Consider the following 18,010-nt stretch of genomic DNA (forward strand, 5'->3'; position numbering starts at 1 on the left):
GACTAAGACAGTGAATCACTTCGGGGGAGCCCGGACAGATCTGTCACATTAAAATTTTCCGTCGTTTCCCTAAACAAGTTAAAGCCAACGCTAGCATGGTTTCTTTGAAAGCGATGCGGCCGACATCCTTCACCATTGCTGTTCAATACACATTGTGCTCTATCTTGTGGCCTTGTCGCCAATGGACATTAAATCCCAAATCGTTTTACAGCCATGTGTAGGATGTGGCAGAGTTCCAGAGTACAAAGAACCACAGCAGACGAAAGGAAATAAAGTAGTAACCCGGCTATAGCAGATGTTGATAGTGACTACGATTCATCTCTTTGCACTTTCTGGTCCTGATCAGCAAGTTTCTGAGGGCAGATCGAAGCTGGACTGCTGGAATTGCTGCAGTCTCAACCGAAACGTTCTGCTGCAGTTCTTGAAGACTGCGGAGACTGTTATGATTCAACTTAGACTTGAGGGCTCCCTATACAGGACATGTGACTGATCAGATGACCTGCGCGGCCAACCAAGGCCGCGTTCGGCCGTAGGGTCCAGATGGAGTATTCGTCCGCATGATTGAAGTGATACGACGGTCTCTTGCGGCAAGCGTCGGGTTGATTTGGTAGGGCTCTGAAGCATTTTCTGGCTGAACTGCAGCCACATTTTCTGGTGTGCGGGCACATTTCGGAATGTTTTTGGGCTTGTTCGAAAATGATCCTGTCTGACGCCATTTTCCGACTAAACGTTGAATGGCTCTCTTTGCTGGCACTTTGACACCATTAAACTTCTCAGCAAACAACTGACCGCACCGTTTCCACGACTTTGTTGTCAAGTAACGCCCGCTGCTCCACTGTGAGTACCAGTGTCCCCTTTGCACTACTCCACTCACAATGACACAGCCCGCACGATGCTCTGAACCGGTGTGGTCACGTAGAGGGCGTACACGTGGTGTGCGCACCACAAGGTGTGGTTATATGCTGTACTATTCAATATAAAGTACTCTCCACCATCCAATTTATTGTTGTTCGCAGACTACAGACGTAGTCCTGTTGTCAAAGTATACTGACAGTCATATTAATGCGACCACCTCTCAGAAGCTTGAACAAACACTTTTTTCAGCACGGACCACTGCGAGATGTGCAGCAAGAGTGTTCCTGAGGTTCTGGAAGCTACCGACAGAGATGTGGGGTCATGGTGACTGCAGTCCCGTGGCCAGCTGCTAGGTTTCTAGGTTGAGGACCAATGGCGCGTACAGCCCGGTCGAAGTGGTCCCACAAATTCTCGATCGAGATTCAAATCAGGGGAGTTTGATAACCAGGGAAGCGTGGTAAACTCAGTTTGGTCCTCCTGGAATCTCACATGCGCAATGCGAGCCGTGTGATATTTTGCACTGTCTTGCTGGTAGATACCATCGTGCAGAGGAAAATCAAACTGCATGTGGAGGTACACATCGTCTCCGTGGATAACTGTGTTTCTCCCGCCTGGACCCTTCCGACGATTGTTGCGAGGTGTTTGCTTCCACGCCGTACGCTCCAACGGCCATCTGTCCGATGCAGCACGAAACGAGATTCGTCTGAAGAGGCCACCTTTCGCCACTCAGTTGACGTTCAATTGAGGTAGTGGAGTGGCAATGCCGGCCTTCGTCACCGATGCACAGCAGTCAGCACGGGTAAATGAACCAGTCGCCTGCTGCAGAGGCCCATACGCAGCAATGTTAGCTGAACAGTCGTTTAGGAGGTACGGTTGGTAGCTCCTTGGTTCACGTGGGCGGTCAGTTGCTCGACAGTTGCACGTCTATTAGCCCGTACACGTCTCCGCAGCCGTTGTTCAATCCTGTCATCTATGGCCCGCAGTGCATCAGAGTTGCCTAGGTGTCGGCTTGGGATCGGCTTGGGATAACGTCTTTTTGCCATGCTCGGAGTATTTTAATCGGGGTGGTACGCGAACAGTTTGCAAGCTTAGCCCTTTCGGAAATGTTTCAACCAAAAAATGGTTCAAATGGCTCTGAGCACTATGGGACTTAACATCTGAGGTCATCAGTCCTCTAGACTTTGAACTACTTAAACCTAACTAACCTAAGGACATCAAACACATCCATGCCCGAGGCAGGATTCGAACCCGCGACCGTAGCACCATCGCGGCTCCGGACTGAAGCGCCTAGAACTGCTCGGTCACAGCAACCGGCAATGTTTCAACCCATGGGCCGAAAACCAATGACAGTGACCATTCGGAAGTGAAATACATCGCTCCGTTTCCGCATTACGACAACGACTGCAGTGTTTTCCGTGTGTTCGTCCCACCGCCACCAACAGGCTTCGTATACCCTCCACTGCCTGTGCTGCCACCGCCGCCTGCGAGTGGCTATTGGATATTGACGTCAAACATTAAAGGGAACGTATGTAAATTGGTGACAAATGTAGGAACTTTTTATGCGACCAGACAGTTCTGTAGCAAGTTACAAATACTGTCTTTTAGAGTTTAATTCTTGTTAAAAATTATGTAAAGCCCATTTTTTTAATCAATTCGCAATGCCGTGCCACCTTTTCGACAAGACCCTGCCCTTGTTTGAGATATTTTGTTTCCTGTCATCAGAAAAGACATATGCAGAGCATAGAAGGCTGTCAGTCCATTTACGATGCGATTAATAACGATTTATTAAAGAAATGCACACATGATGGAAGAAGACTGATGGTGTGTGTATTGCTAGTTGTGAATTTTCGGTGAAGGATATCTCCCAAAAACGCATGCCAGAAGAATCAGACTAGAAGAAAAGGGCTACATGAAGAACAAAGAGACAAAATGTTTTATTAGGGTACTTATTTCCGTCATAAATGCTAGTAAAATCTTTTCCACATTTCCCGCAATTTTCATTTTCCGGTATATAAGAAACATTTTTTTACGAACGTCAGGCATGCTGCTAGGGAAAAAATAGGTCCACAACTTGTCTTATAATTGAAAGAAGTGGTTTAGCTTCGTCATAAGTTGCACTGAGAAGTATCTTCTTTCATTTCTTGATGGTGACAAGTTTCAAACATCTGTGTCCATTTTCAAACCATCCGTATCGTAAATGTGACAAATACAGGCGATAGCCTATTCGCAAAAACTGCCCTGTAGTGATGATCAAAGCGGCACTATGGCCGACTCAACAACAGTAAATACGAGTACACTACATAGAACAGACATTAGTGCAACATTTTTTTGCTGAACCACTGCAGATCAAAAGGTGAAATTTGCTACAGTACACACTGTAACACAACCTCTTGAGGTACAAAATTCTTCACAGTTCCCACTGACAGATTTATCAAAATTTTCGTGAAATAAAAATTTCTATGTATATTACACATTAATTTGAAAAAAATGTTGCGTGAGTTTTAAAACTGATATTAAACAACTGATACTCATATTTCTGTTTCTCATTACTAGTAATGACCTACCATAGTTTTAAAGTGATAAGTAAAGTAACCTTTGAGTAAATGTTTCTCATCTGATAGTATTTGGAAACGATCTCCGAGTCTCCTCTGCTACCGTGAGGCAATATGCAAATGAACTATTTGCTGAAGTCGGAATTCTACTATAAATTGCCACGATTTTTGTGTGCTCATTGACATCTGACTATGCAGTACAGCCCTCTGTTGAAGATTCGGATTTGGTGAGGTCGCTTGCCCCATAAAAAGTAGTGACGGATGTAAATTATTCACATCAAGTTAAACCCACCAAAATTTTTGACTAGATTGTAGGGTAGGGTTGGTGTGTCAATATAGGTAGTCTGAAATATCGGGAAATATAATCAGATTTATTTAATTTGAGAATTTAAATATGCTCATAAATCGGATTAATGAGGTGATGCCTCTTGAATGTGGACAGATTAATATCTTAATAAGGATAAAGGAGTATAATACGAATCTAAAATTATAAAACCTAGCGATGCAGATTGGCACTTCCCCTTAACTGAACAAGAGCACAAGATTTTAGATCACGTACTTTCCATCTGTATCTGAACACAGAAATAATGCGAGAACGTGCTGCGATGTTCAATAAGCGAATGGCCACTCGTTTAACTTCTTTGAACTGGAAGACTAATCGTGCTACGGTCGGAGCTCCGTACATTACCTATTCTGCTCTTCTGATCCACGACAGGGTCCCCAGCCGACTGTTCTCGTCATATTGTTATGACGATCAGGTGTGATGCCTCTGCAACCATAGCTGCGCGTGTACCGACACAATCCCGCAAAATTATCCTGAGTTCCGTATACGGTACACAGCTACTCTGCAATCACTCTGTATCGCCCGGTACAGAGCATCCTTATCGGACAGATGCTGAAACACAAGTTTCCTTCCTACCAAACACATAGTGCGGCGTGCCAGTCCTGTGAAGTGGCTGCCAATCGGAACATTTTAACAAATATTTCACAAATGAGCGCTACTCCCGTTCGACTGTGAGTGCGCTTATGTCACGTTGATCTGGCCAATCCCAGTTGCTTGTGGGAGTTGCCGCTCGTCCGAAAAACTTTCCATAACCTTCATTGGCGCCAGCGTCTAAACGGACACATTCCGCTCCTCTGTGTGACGGTAAAAAAATATAGAGTGAGGAATTCGACGAGATACATTCCTTGCTGTCAATGTCGCCTGCGACGCTTCTGTGGAACCCAGGTGACAAGGCCGAGGGGGAAACAGCGTCTCCCTGCGTTATTCACTGTGGGGAGACATTCTGCTTACCTCGAAGTGTTCTGACGGAAATGCCGCCTTCCTGTCATGCGGCATCAAAGCCCTGCCGGTAGAGACCACCCAGGCAAAGTCAACTCCTCCTGGGGCGCTGGAGGTTGTAAAATTCGACCTTCGGTCTAACGCGCTGCTGGCTTCCAGCCACCGGCTCCCTGAGTACATGAATATTTCCACTTACGCAATGCAGCACATTCTCTTTGCTATTTGTCGTTATTGCACTAATTAATTATTCAAAAATGCAAAGTGGCGACTGATGTGGGCGTTGCAGTTCTACTGCATAGCCAATATAGGTTGCCATCTTGCAGTATGTGTCCTAAAATTTATCCAGCCATATCCTCATCAAATTATTTGACAAAACAATTGAAAAAAAAAATCAGACTATGGACAGCAACATAATGACAACATCTGTAAAATTTAGTTCAATGATCTCTCAAACAGTAAAAGTTACATTAGCTTACATGTACCCATGCATTTTCTCAAATCCCCCCATCCCTTAATGTGACTGGACTGTGTAGTTCCCGCAGTGTAAGTGAGCATGGTAGAGTCGCACCTTGAAGCAGAGCTGTATGCGCTCCTCGAAGGAGCCTCGCAGCAGCAGGGAGAGGCCCACCACCCAGGACTCCATGGTGATCTTGCGCGCATTCTCGCGGTCCAGCAGGTCACACACGCGGATCGTCAGCAGCTCGTCCGTCATGCCCAGGATGGAGTAGAGCACCTCGGCCGCCCGCTCGTAGCCCAGAGGACCGCCGGCGCGCTCCAGCTTGAAGTGCATCACCAGCAGCGACTCCACCTCGTCCTGCTCGGCCAAACGGCAGTTCATAAGCGGCAACGAAACATCTCCATGTCAGCTTTTCCATTGCTTTTGTTGAAATGATTACTTGGCACCTCTGATTCAATGCATATGAGCTTTACAGCTGGGAGAAACATGAGCAACAGCGTGCTTAGTTTCGGTACTCACAATAGCATTTTAGTATTTAGATCTTGCGATTTTGTTTCACACACCTATACACTGATCAACCAGAATATTACGATGGCTATTCCGAAAGTAAGGTCCGATAGGTCGCGAAATGGAAACCACGGTAAAAATCAAAAATGTTTTATTTGCAACAGTTAGATACACCTTGCAGCTACTTATCTCCATAGTCGCCGACCCGACTTAGACGTGTATCGTAGCGTTGTACCAACTTTCCCATACCCTCGCTATAGAAGGCAGCCGCCAGTGCTCTCCGCCAATTCTCTACGCTGGCCTACGGCTCGTTGTCTTGTGCCGAAATGTTGTCTTCATAACCAGCGGTTCATGTGACCTGAGCTGAAACTCAGAGGGAGACAATTACGGGCTGTATTGTGGGTAATCTCACATTTCCATTTGAAAACGATGCAGGAGCATCTTCATTGCCCCTGCAGAATGCCGCTGAGAATTGTCTTGAAGACGAAACAGCACGACAGTTATGTAATGTTAGCTGCATAGCTTCAGGGGAAATTTCTCACCAGGCCCCCGTACTTGGCGGCAGACACTATTTTCTAGACGTCTTTACGCACTCACTGCGAGCTCAGAAATGAGAAGAGCGACGTGATGCTAACTGGGGTTATACTAGAGACACTACCCAACACATCTGTGCAAAGCTTTATCGGATTTTCATAGTCGTTTCCATTTCGTGACCGATCGGACCTTACTTTCGGAATAGCCCTCGTACAACCATCTGTCTAATAGGCGGCATGTCCACCTTTGGCAAGGATAACAGCTGCGACGCGTCATGGTACAGAAGCAATGAGGGCTAGGTATATCTCTGGAGGGAGTTAACACCACATGTGCACACACAAGTCTCCTAATTCCCGTAAATTCCAGGAGAGGGGCGATGAGCTCTGACGTCACGTTCCAATCACATCCCAGATGAATTCGACCGGGTTCAGGCCTGCGTGTCAGGGGGTCAGCGCATCAATTACAACTCTCCACCATGTTCCTCGAACCACTCCATCACACACGTGACCTTGTGACATGGCGCATTATGCTGTTGAAAAATGCCACTGCAATCGGGAAATACACTACTGGCCATTAAAATTGCTGCACCACGAAGATGACGTGCTACAAACGCGAAATTTAACCAACAGGAAGAAGATGCTGTGATATGCAAATGATTAGCTTTCCAGAGCATTCACACAAGGCTGGCGCCGGTGGCGACACCTACAACGTTCTGACATGAGGACAGTTTCCAACCGATTTCTCATACACAAACAGCAGTTGACCGGCGTTGCCTGGTGAAACGTTTTTGTGATGCGTCGTGTAAGGAGGAGAAATGCGTACCATCACGTTTCCGACTTTGATAAAGGTCGGATTGTAGCCTATCGCGATTGCTGTTTATCGTACCGCGACATTGCTGCTCGCGTTGGTCGAGATCCAATGACTGTTACCAGAATATGGAATCGGTGGGTTCAGGAGGGTAATACGGAATGCCGTGCTGGATCCCAACGGCCTCGTACCACTAGCAATCGACATGAAAGGCATCTTATCCGCATGGCTGTAACTGATCGTGCAGCCACGTCTCGATTTCTGAGTCAGCAGATGGGGATGTTTGCAAGACAAAAACCATCTGCACGAACAGTTCGACTACGTTTGCAGCAGCATGGATTGTTCAAATGGCTCTGAGCACTATGGGACTTAACATCTGAGGTCATCAGTCCCCTAGAACCTGGAGCTACTTAAACCTAACTAACCTAAGTACATCACACACATACATGCCCGAGGCAGGATTCGAACCTGCGACCGTAGCGGTCGCGCAGTTCCAGGCTGAAGCGCCTAGAACCGCTCGGCCACACAGGCCGGCAGCAGCATGGACTATCAGCTCGGTTACCCTCGACGCTGCATCACAGACAGGAGCGCCTGCGATGGTGGACTCAACGACGACCCTGGGTGCACGTCATTTTTTCGGATGAACCCAGGTTCTGCTTACAGCATCATGATGGTCGCATCCGTGTTTGGCGACATCGCGGTGAACGCACTTTGGAAGTGTGTATTCGTCATCGCCATACTGGCGTATCACCAGGTGTGATGGTATGGGGTGCCATTGGTTACACGTCTCGGTCACCTCTTGTTCGCATTGGCGGCACTTTGAACAGTGGACGCTACATTTCAGACCCGTGGCTCTTCCCTTCATTCGATCCCTGCGAACCCCTACATTTCAGCAGGATAATGCACGACCGCATGTTGCAGGTCCTGTACGGGCCTTTCTGAATACGGGAAATGTTCAACTGCTGCCCTTGCCAGCACATTCTCCAGATCTCTCACCAATTGAAAACGTCTGGTCAATGGTGGCCGAGCAACTGGCTCGTCACAATACGCCAGTCACTACTCTTGATGAACTGTGGTATCGTTGAATCTGCATGGGCAGCTGTACCTGTACACGTCATCCAAGCTCTGTTTGACTCAATGCCGAGGCGTATCAAGGCCGTTATTACGGCCAGAGGTGGTTGTTCTGGGTACTGATTTCGCAGGATCTATGCACCCAAATTGCGTGAAAATGTAATCACATGTCAGTTCTAGTATAATATATTTGTCCAATGAATACCCGTTTATCATCTGCATTTCTTCTTGGTGTAGCAATTTTAATGGCCAGTAGTGTACAATCGTCATGAAAGGGTGTCATGGTTTGCAGGCAGTGCACGGTACTCCTTGGCCATCATGGTGCCTTGCACCACCTCCAATGAACCCATGGATGCCAATGTGAAAGTTCCCTAGAGCATAATGGAGCCACTGCTAGCTTGTCTCCGTCCCGGAGTACAGGTGTCAAGGAGCTGTTCCCCTAGAAGACGACGGATTAGCGCCCTCCCATCAGCATGATGAAGGTATCGGTATTCATCAGATCACGCAACTCTCCGCCACTGCGCCAACGTCCAGTGCCAATGGCCACGTGCCCGTTGCCCGTTTTAATTGTAGTTGACGATGTAGTGTTCATATTGGCACACGTATGGGTCGTTGGCTGCGGACGGCCATCGTTCGGAGTGTCTGGTGCACTGTGTGTTCAGACACACTTCTATTCTACCCAGCATTAAAGTCTGATGTTCGTTCGTTCGCGAAATTTCATCGCCTGCCCTGCTTTGCCAGTCTGCCCAGCCTACGACGTCCGACGTCTGTTAATGAGGGGTGCCGCCCAACCCCACGACGTCTGGTGGACGTGGCTTCACCTCGGTTTCGCCACGGGTTGAAGACACTCACCACAGCACTCCTCGTGCACCTGACAAGTCACGCAGTTTACGAAATGCCCATGCCGAGCCTCCGGGCCATCAGAATCCACATTCAGTCAAACTCAGTTAGATCGCGCGCCCACCCCATTTTACACAGGGACAGCAAGCAACGTCCGTGTTTTTGACTAGCAGTCATTCCTCGCCAGGTGACGCTGCTATCGCCTGGACGGCATTTATATCGATATTAGGTCGGTGGGCATAATGTGCTGGCTGATCAGTGTATGTTTATTCTGTGTTTGTATACTCCAGTAACCATTTTCAAATAACTTACGGGAAAGCAGCCGGGTGACGTCGACCACCACCGATACGTGTGTGAGAAAAGTAATCTGACTGTTTTCTCATCTAAAAAAAAGTTTTTCTTTTTTTAAATAACAATATTGCCCCCCTTCAAAGTAAACGCCTTCGGAAGCTATATACTAGTGGATTCGTTGCTCCCAGTCTTGGTTCAAATGGTTCAAATCGCTCTGAGAACTATAGGACTTAACATCTGAGGTCATCAGTCCCCTAGAACTTATAACTACTTAAACCTAACTTACCTAAGGACATCACACACATCCATGCCCGAGGCAGGATTCGAACCTGCGACCGTAGCGGTCGCGCGTTTCCTGACTAATGCGCCTAGAACCGCTCGGCCACAAAGGCTGGCCCAGTATTGGTAGCAGCGCCTGTAACACGTTGGCCACATTCATATGACTGTTCTCCAGAGTCCCAAAAGGACGTCCTTTTAAGTCATTTTTCAACTTCAGGAAAAGAAAAAACTCACAAGTACTCAGATCACGTGAATAAGGGGGCTGTGCAACAGGAATGCCGTTTGAGGTCAAAAATTCCGTGACGGAAGTGGCCATGTGACATGATGCGTTGTCATGATCCAGCATCCAATTGTCTGCAGTGTCCCGTTTCACTCAGTTCACCCTTTTGCCTGAGCCTTTCAAGGTCATCTTTGTAAAACACTCAGTTGACAGTTTGTCCAGAAGGAATAAAGTCTTTATGCACGATACCCCTACTGTGAGAAAGGCAAATTATCATTGTTCTTATCTTTGATTTGCTCATTCGAGCTTTTTTTCGGTCGTGGAGAAGTCTGTGTGCCACTCCTCACTTTACCGTTTTGTCTCAGAATCGTACTCAAAAATCCAAGATTCATCACCTGTGATCACACGACTGAACCATTCGTGGCCATCGGCAATCCTCTCAAGATGATCAACGGACACGTTTCTTTGGCGGTTCTTCGGCTCAATTGTGACGGTTTTCGGTACCACTTTGGCACAAACCTTTCGCATGTGCAAAACTTCGGTCGAAATTTAATGTACGTTGAAAATGTTCAACATGTCACCCATCATCCTATCTGTTAAATGTCAGTCCGATCTCACCACACCACACTCATGTTCCACAGCTTCGTCAGTTTTTGAAGTTGAAAATCTCTCTGAGAGACGTTCATCTTCTACTGGTTCTCGGCCTTCCTAAAAAGATTTATCCATCGTAAAAACTTGTACTCTTGGTATGGAATGTTCCCCTTAGGCCTGTTTCAACTTCTGAAAAGTCACACTCACGGATTCCCCAAGTTTAATACAAAACTTCATTGCATGACGGTGCTCTAAATTCCGGTCTTCCATTTTCATACGTCCAAGCTCGTTGGAGATGCTCCCTGCTTAAGGCAGAAAGGCCGTAGACCTTCGTGCCAACTCGGTATTATCATCACTCACTCCATGCCCGCTTGATCGACATCGTAAGGCACGTCTGAGTTGTCTTTCATTATATCAATTCTGATGGAAAGTTACCTCAAGATGGGTTAACTCAGCTAGCAAACTCTCAGGGGGATAGTGCGAGCCAAGGTACATCTTCACGCTGAGCTGGTGACAAGTACTATCCTGTGGATAAGTTATTGTGAGTATCCTTCCTATAAATAGCATGTCCCAACGTACCATCAACCTTCCTTCTGTCAAACACGTCGAGGGAGGTGAAGCAGCCATCCTTTCCCACCTCCATCGTGAAACGAACTTTCGGTTGGGTTGAATTCAGGTGTTCTAAAACACCGTTCATATTCTCACTGCTATGAGGCCAAACAATAAAAGTATCGCCTACATCGTTTTCAAAGCACGTTCCTCTAATAAGTCATACATAAACAAATTTGCAATAATAGATGACAACGACCTTCCTATCGCAACTCCATCTGCCTGCTCATAGAACGGGTCATTGAATAAAAGGTAAGTGGCAGTCAACATATTTCGAAATTAGTTCGTTAATTCACCATCAAACCCAACCACAATCAATGGTAACAAATTAAACAGAGGCACACGAATGAAAAAAGAGGCCGGCCGCGGTGGTCTCGCGGTTCAGGCGCTCAGTCCGGAACCGCTTGACTGCTACGGTCGCAGGTTCGAATCCTGCCTCGGGCATGGATGTGTGTGATGTCCTTAGGTTAGTTAGGTTTAAGTAGTTCTAAGTTCTAGGGGACTGATGACCACAGATGTTAAGTCCCATAGTGCTCAGAGCCATTTGAACCATTTTTTGAAAAAAGAGACCACATGAAAACTTACTAGAATATCAGTCATTCAAAAGCATTCCTTCTAATCGACGTAAGAAATCAGCCGAGTTTCTTAATACTATGAGCACACCGATCAGCTAGTGGGCTCAACGGAGTAGCAAGGTGCTCTGCTACAAAATATGTCGGAGGACCGATGTTACCGACAACCTAAGAGGGACCTCTTCTTTGTGGATATCCGGAAGGCCATATAACCTATGGGAAATAGCACAATAAATATTAAGACTCTTGCTAGTGTTCTGCGACAAGAAACTTTCTATAGGAGTCTGTTAGTCTTTCTCTCGACGCTCCTTGTGGGGTCAACAACGATCCTGCGACTTGCAGTTTAGCCTTGAAAATGACAAGGTCTGCATCTGTCCAGATATCAGCGGTCGTCGATAAAGTCACTCGGTTGCATTCCCGTAGATTATTTGAACATAGAATACTCCGGGAAGAACTGACGTCTCGCATACCTATAACAACGTTTATCGTGTACCTATGCTATGTTTCTGTGTTTCCCTTTCCATCATTTCTCCCGTCTTCAGGAGAGTGATTAAGTGTCTGCGTGTGATGCCGCAAAAAGCCTTGATTCTTGGCCACGGGTTCTTCAGACGCTGGTGGCAGTTAACCCAACTTTTTTGTAGATTTTGGATAGAGCTATGGTCGGTCAAAGAGACATTAGTGATCACTGCACAACAGCTATTGTGTAGGTTGGTACAGGCAGCTGACGCGTATTTTCTGTGACCATTTCTGGCGTTACTGTGGACTCCGGTCCGGTAGCGTGGAGCCCCCACTGTACTCTGGGGCTATGGTAAGTGAAGATGTACTTTCAGGGCATCTCTAATAGGAAACTGAATTGTGTGAGACTTAGCCCAAAGTTCTAATGCGTTTCTTACCGGTGCAACCATTACAAATCATACCGTATAATTCATTTCAGTTAAGGAGTCGATTCATATTTATTAACATTCAGATTCTTTGGCTTGATTCTTAGTCCTACCGTAAGTTAGAGAGTGAACTGTTACATCTGTAATCCACAGCCTCATAATATCCACTTTGATAACACTAACTCTAACTATATATTCTGAAGTGACAAAACAAGTGGGATGGCAATTGCAAATATTCAGATAGCGGTAGTATCGCATAGACATGTTATAAATGGGTAGTGCATCGGCAGAGCTGTGATTTGTACTCAGTTGATTCATGTGAAAAGATTTCGACGTGATTATGGCTGCAAGACGGGAATTAACAAACGCAGAATGGTAGTTGGAGCTAGACGCATGGGATATTCCAATTCGGAAATCGTTGGGAAATTCGGTATTCCGAAGACTACATTGTCAGGAGTGTGCGGAGTGTACCGAAAATGCCAAATTTCTGGCGTAACCTCACACCACGGATAACGCAATAGCCGACGGACTCCACTTAACCACCGAGAGCAGTGGCGTATGCATAGAGTACGTACTGTTGACAGACAAGCAACACTGCGAGAAATAACCTCAAAAATCAATGTGGGACTTATGACGGAAGTATCCGTTAGGACAGTGCGACGAAGTGCGGCGAAACGTGGCGTTTGTGGGCTATGGCAGCAGACGACCGACGAAAATGTCTTTCTTGGAGTCATGACATCGTCCTGGGCCAGGGAGCATATTGATTGGATCTTAGACGACTGGAAAACCGTGGCCTCGTCGGATGAGTACAGATTTCATTTGGTGGGAGCTGATGGCAGGGATCGAGTATGGCGCAGACCCACGAAGCCATGGACGCAATGGAAACCATTTGCAGCCATGCATGAACCTCACGTTCCCAAACAACTATAGAAATTTTTTGGATGACAATGTGCCACGTCGCCGGGCCACAGTTATTCGAGACTGGTTTGGAAAATATTCTGGACGTTTAGAGCTAATGGCTTGGCCATCCAGATCGTCCGACATTCATTCCACTGCACATTTATGGGACATCGCGTTCGTTTGCTAAATTCTGTACTAGCAACGCTTTTACAATTTTGGACGGCTATGAGGCAGCATCGCTCAATATTTCTGCAGGGGACTTCCAAAAAATTTGTCGAGTCCATGCCACGCTGAATTGCTGCACTCTGCCGGGAAAAAGGAGATCCGACACGATACTGGGAGGTATTCCGTGACTTTTGTCACTTCAGTGTATGTTAGGAGAGGCTAAAGCTAAATGTCATTTACTCTGTAACAGTGGCAGAAACATAGATTGATTCACATTGTTTGCTCGACACATTGTGTAACACTGTAGTACGGATGACTGTGGCTGATGACGATGCATAGTACTGTGTTGTTACGGATGACATGGAAATTTCATCTGAAATCTGTCGTTGCTGAAGAACACCCGGAGCGCCGCTATGCTGAATTTCACTGTCATCTGACGTATGACCTCCAACGCCACCTAGACTGCACTGCTCGTAACACAACGAGGGTCTAAACACCTTTGTAATTGTCCCGGGTGATCAAAAAGTTAGTATAAATTTGAAAACTTAATAAACCACGGAATAAAATTGACACACATGCTTCGAATGACGTGGGGTTTTATTAGAACCAAAAAAAAGTTCACAAAATGTCCGACAGATGGCGCTGGACAGCAAAACGTCAGTGACTGCTACCGTGACGGGTGAGAGGTACGCCGATATGTTACCGAATCGCATCATCCGCAGCGTAGCTGATAAACACCTGCTGGAACGTATGATGTTTATGCATGATGGCGCTCCACCCCATATTGCTAGACGCGTGAAAGATCTCTTGCGCGCGTCGTTTGGTGATGATCGTGTACTCAGCCGCTACTATCGTCATGCTTGGCCTCCCAGGTCCCCAGACCTCAGAACGTGCGATTGTTGGCTTTGGGGTTACCCGAAGTTGCAAGTGTATCGTGATCGACCGACATCTCTAGGGATGCTGAAAGACAACATACGACGCCAATGCCTCACCATAACTCCGGACATGCTTTACAGTGTTGTTCACAACATTATCCCTCGACTACAGTTATTGTTGAGGAATGATGGTGGACATATTGAGCATTTCCTATAAAGATCATCATCTTTGCTTTGTCTTACTTTGTTATGCTAATTATTGCTATTCTGATCAGATGAAGCGCCAACTGTCAGACATATTTTGAACCTTTGTATTTTTTTTGGTTCTAATAAAACCCCATGTCATTCCAAGCATGTATGTCAATTTGTACCTCTCTATCTACATTATTCCGTGATTTATTCAGTTTTCAAATTTATACTAACTTTTTGATCACCCGGTACTGTACCACCTTGCCTCCCTTGGGGAACATATTCAGATGACGAAATTCTTTTACGGATTGTTGCCGAGGAAACGGTAATATCTGTGTGTCTTCGCGGACAAAGGTGGGTACGGAACGGGCGACGTGCCGTCCTTAAACCGCAGTAATCGGCAGCGGCTGCCTGGTTCTGCGTCAACACCGTAAATTGAGATTCCATTAGTGCCAGCTACATGAAGGCCAGAAGTCAATAAACAGAAGCAGCTGTTCAGAAACTGAGAGGTCTTCTTCCCAGCACTCATTAGAAATAAGCGCCAGTGGCAGTTAGCAGACGGACCTTGCTGAAGCGCGTGGTGTGCACCAGCTTCTTGATGAGGTCCGAGTAGCGCCTCTTGAAGCGCGCCTCCTCCTCCGGGGTGAGTGGCAGGTTCAGGGTGTCCGGCATGCCGTCGTCTCACACAACAGCTACTCCGAGGAGTAAACACAGTCGAGCCTGAAACACAAGCATTGCTTATTGACAACATATTTGATGAGACAGAAAAATAAATGTTATCGTAACATCTGCAACATTCAGTTTTCATTACTACTAAAGAGCATCGCGGAGTGGCCGCGCGGTTTGAGGCGCCATCATGTCACGGACTAAGCGACCCCTCCCGCCGGAGGTTCGAGTCCTGCCTCGGGTTTGTGTGTGTGTGTGTGTGTGTGTGTGTGTGTGTGTGTGTGTGTGTGTGTGGTTTGTGTGTGTGTGTGTGTGTGTGTGTGTGTGTGTGTGTTGTTCCTAGCATAAGTTAGTTTAAGTGGTGTGTAAGACTAGGGACCGATGACCTCAACAGTTTGGTCCCGTAGGAATACACACAAGTTTGAACATTTTTGAACTACTAAAGATGATGTGATAAGACATTTTGGGTTGATATGCGATTATGACTACGTGGGAATTTAGGTGGACGTCGAGTCCATATGTGGTTTGTGGTGTGATTGCGTTCAGGCACTAAACTCTTGATCTATCAGCAGTCTCACAAACAGAAAACAACAAAATGTTAAATTTCCTTGACGTCACAATATACAGACAAAACAACCAACACCAATTCTCCATATTCAGAAAAGTAACCACCACCAGCACAGCCACTCAGAAACATTCTAATCATCCGATTGCACACAAACTAGCCGGTTTCCAATATATGCTACACAGACTGAACAAAACTCCACTCACTGAAAGCAACTATAACAACGAGTTACAGACAATCAGACAAATAGCTGTAGGGAATGGATATGATAGAAACACTATAGATAAACTGAACCACAAAATTATAACAAAATTAAAAAAGACGCCCATCACACAAAAGTCTTCTCACCAACTTACAAGTACACGGAACACACAAATGAGCACACATAAACAAGAAACACCCGCGACAACAACAAATACTTCAGTCTCACCTACCACAACAAAGCAGCCCACAGAATAGGCGACATACTCAAAAAAACAAGGGCTAAAAATAGGCTGCAGGACAGACAACTCAACACAGAGGAAACTAAGGTCAACCAACAGAAGCACAGACGAACACAACACATTTGGTATTTACTAACTAACGTGTCAGGACTGCAAGTCAGCTTATATAGAACAGACAAGCAGAAACTGTAATACCAGATACATGGAACACAGAAGAGCATTAAAAAGAGACAGCTGTCATTCCACATTTGCTGAACACCTTATGGACAATAAACGTAGCCCAACAGACATTTGAAAATTCTCAAATGCAGTCACAGCCCCCCACAAAACTAATAATTGAAGAACATTATCAAATACAAAAAGCCATAGTTGAAGGAAAGCAAGTAATAAATGAATACACAGCTCTCTGCAATGGAACTCTGCTCTCTGCCCGCAAAGAATTATTAGATAACATCAACATATAGAACTCTCCCCCTTCCTCCCCCCCCCACACACACAGACACATACATACATACATACACACACACACATAAAAACTAAAAATAAATAAATATGTATATAAATATTATAATAATAACGATAAATCTTTAAACCTACTCTCACTCTCTCTCTCTCTCTCTCTCTCTCTCTCTCTCTCTCTCTCTCTCTCTCTCTTTTCACACACACACACACACACACCTCTGAGAGATTCAAAACAACCGTCAATGACATCTTCAACTGTTCCACAGTCCGCTATCTTGTTTCTACAGCTGGTAAACAATGACAGTGACAACTCAATACACAGCACTTGACAATGAAGAAGATGACCAAAAAATAAAACGTAAGTGAAACATAATGTAAATAAATAAACACACACACAACCTTTCACATAAATTATTAATTTCAGACATAACCACAACAGTTTAGAAATCGTAATTTTTGAGTAAATATTTTACCTACATTAAGTCGTATGTAGTTACAAATGACAAACTGTAAAGAAAAACAGACACTGCAAAAACGTAATACAACATCAAAACCACACCATGTGATAAGAATGTATGAATTCACAATTTTATGTGCTCTTCAGAAATCTGTAATTACGATTTAGGAACTAATATTTACATGAATTTAAACAGTTAAGAACATTCCTTGTGCTTAACAGCCATTATAATGAAGAACCATCAGGTGCTGGAACTGCAGTGAAACATGTCTGGGACAAAAAACAAAACTGTGTTTTGCTGAAGGTGGACCCCACCCAAAAACATATGTTATGGGAAAAACCTGTTGGAGACTAGATTAACTTTGCTGGATGACCACTTAATAATAGTGAATGACAAAATCACTCTCCAACACACACACACACACATTTTCTTGCCAGTATTTTCTGAATGTGTCCAGACAAAAAGCTAAACCTTACTGACACCTCCTGGTTAGATGGTTGGTTGGTTGGTTGGTTGATTGATCGATCTGGACTGCCTATTCTGGTCACTTCCATTTCTGGCCAAGCCTCGCATATAACATAAATCTTGGGGGAACCGTTGAATGCGAGAAGGTGCGGTCCCTTTGTGAAACTCAGTATTTCCTACAAACAGCGCTTTCTGGGATCCTCGTCTAGAAAGCCCGCCATGCAACATCGTCACACGAAATTGCACATACACTTAGTGAAGTTACAAAGCGATTATAGAGACTACACGTACCTGGTAGCATGTATATTTTGAGTTAAGGGTGTCTGCTCGACTGCCTGCCGTTAGCTTATCGTAAATACAAAGCCACAAAAACGCATAATATCCTATGCAGTCACATACGAAATACTGATTTTAGGTATTCACAGAGATTTGTTGAGATGTATTACACTCCGTGCAGCTGCGCGTAAATACTGC

The 18,010-nt window shown here is 45.5% G+C and overlaps 2 protein-coding genes across 2 annotated transcripts in view; one reads left to right on the forward strand and one right to left on the reverse strand.

The window, feature by feature from the left end:
* The window catches only part of LOC126240952 (calaxin-like), a 62,138-nt gene extending 56,611 nt beyond the window's left edge, over nucleotides 1-5,527 (reverse strand). Inside the window, exon 1 of the mRNA XM_049947969.1 lies at nucleotides 5,258-5,527. Coding sequence (XP_049803926.1) covers nucleotides 5,258-5,527 — 270 coding nt within the window. The remainder of the gene's footprint in view (nucleotides 1-5,257) is intronic.
* Nucleotides 1-18,010, forward strand: part of LOC126247077 (epidermal retinol dehydrogenase 2-like) — a 380,879-nt gene that overhangs the window by 180,639 nt on the left and 182,230 nt on the right. The window lies entirely within an intron of this gene.

Source organism: Schistocerca nitens, chromosome 1 (assembly GCF_023898315.1).
Source record: "Schistocerca nitens isolate TAMUIC-IGC-003100 chromosome 1, iqSchNite1.1, whole genome shotgun sequence".
Classification (NCBI taxonomy): Eukaryota; Metazoa; Arthropoda; class Insecta; order Orthoptera; family Acrididae; genus Schistocerca; species Schistocerca nitens.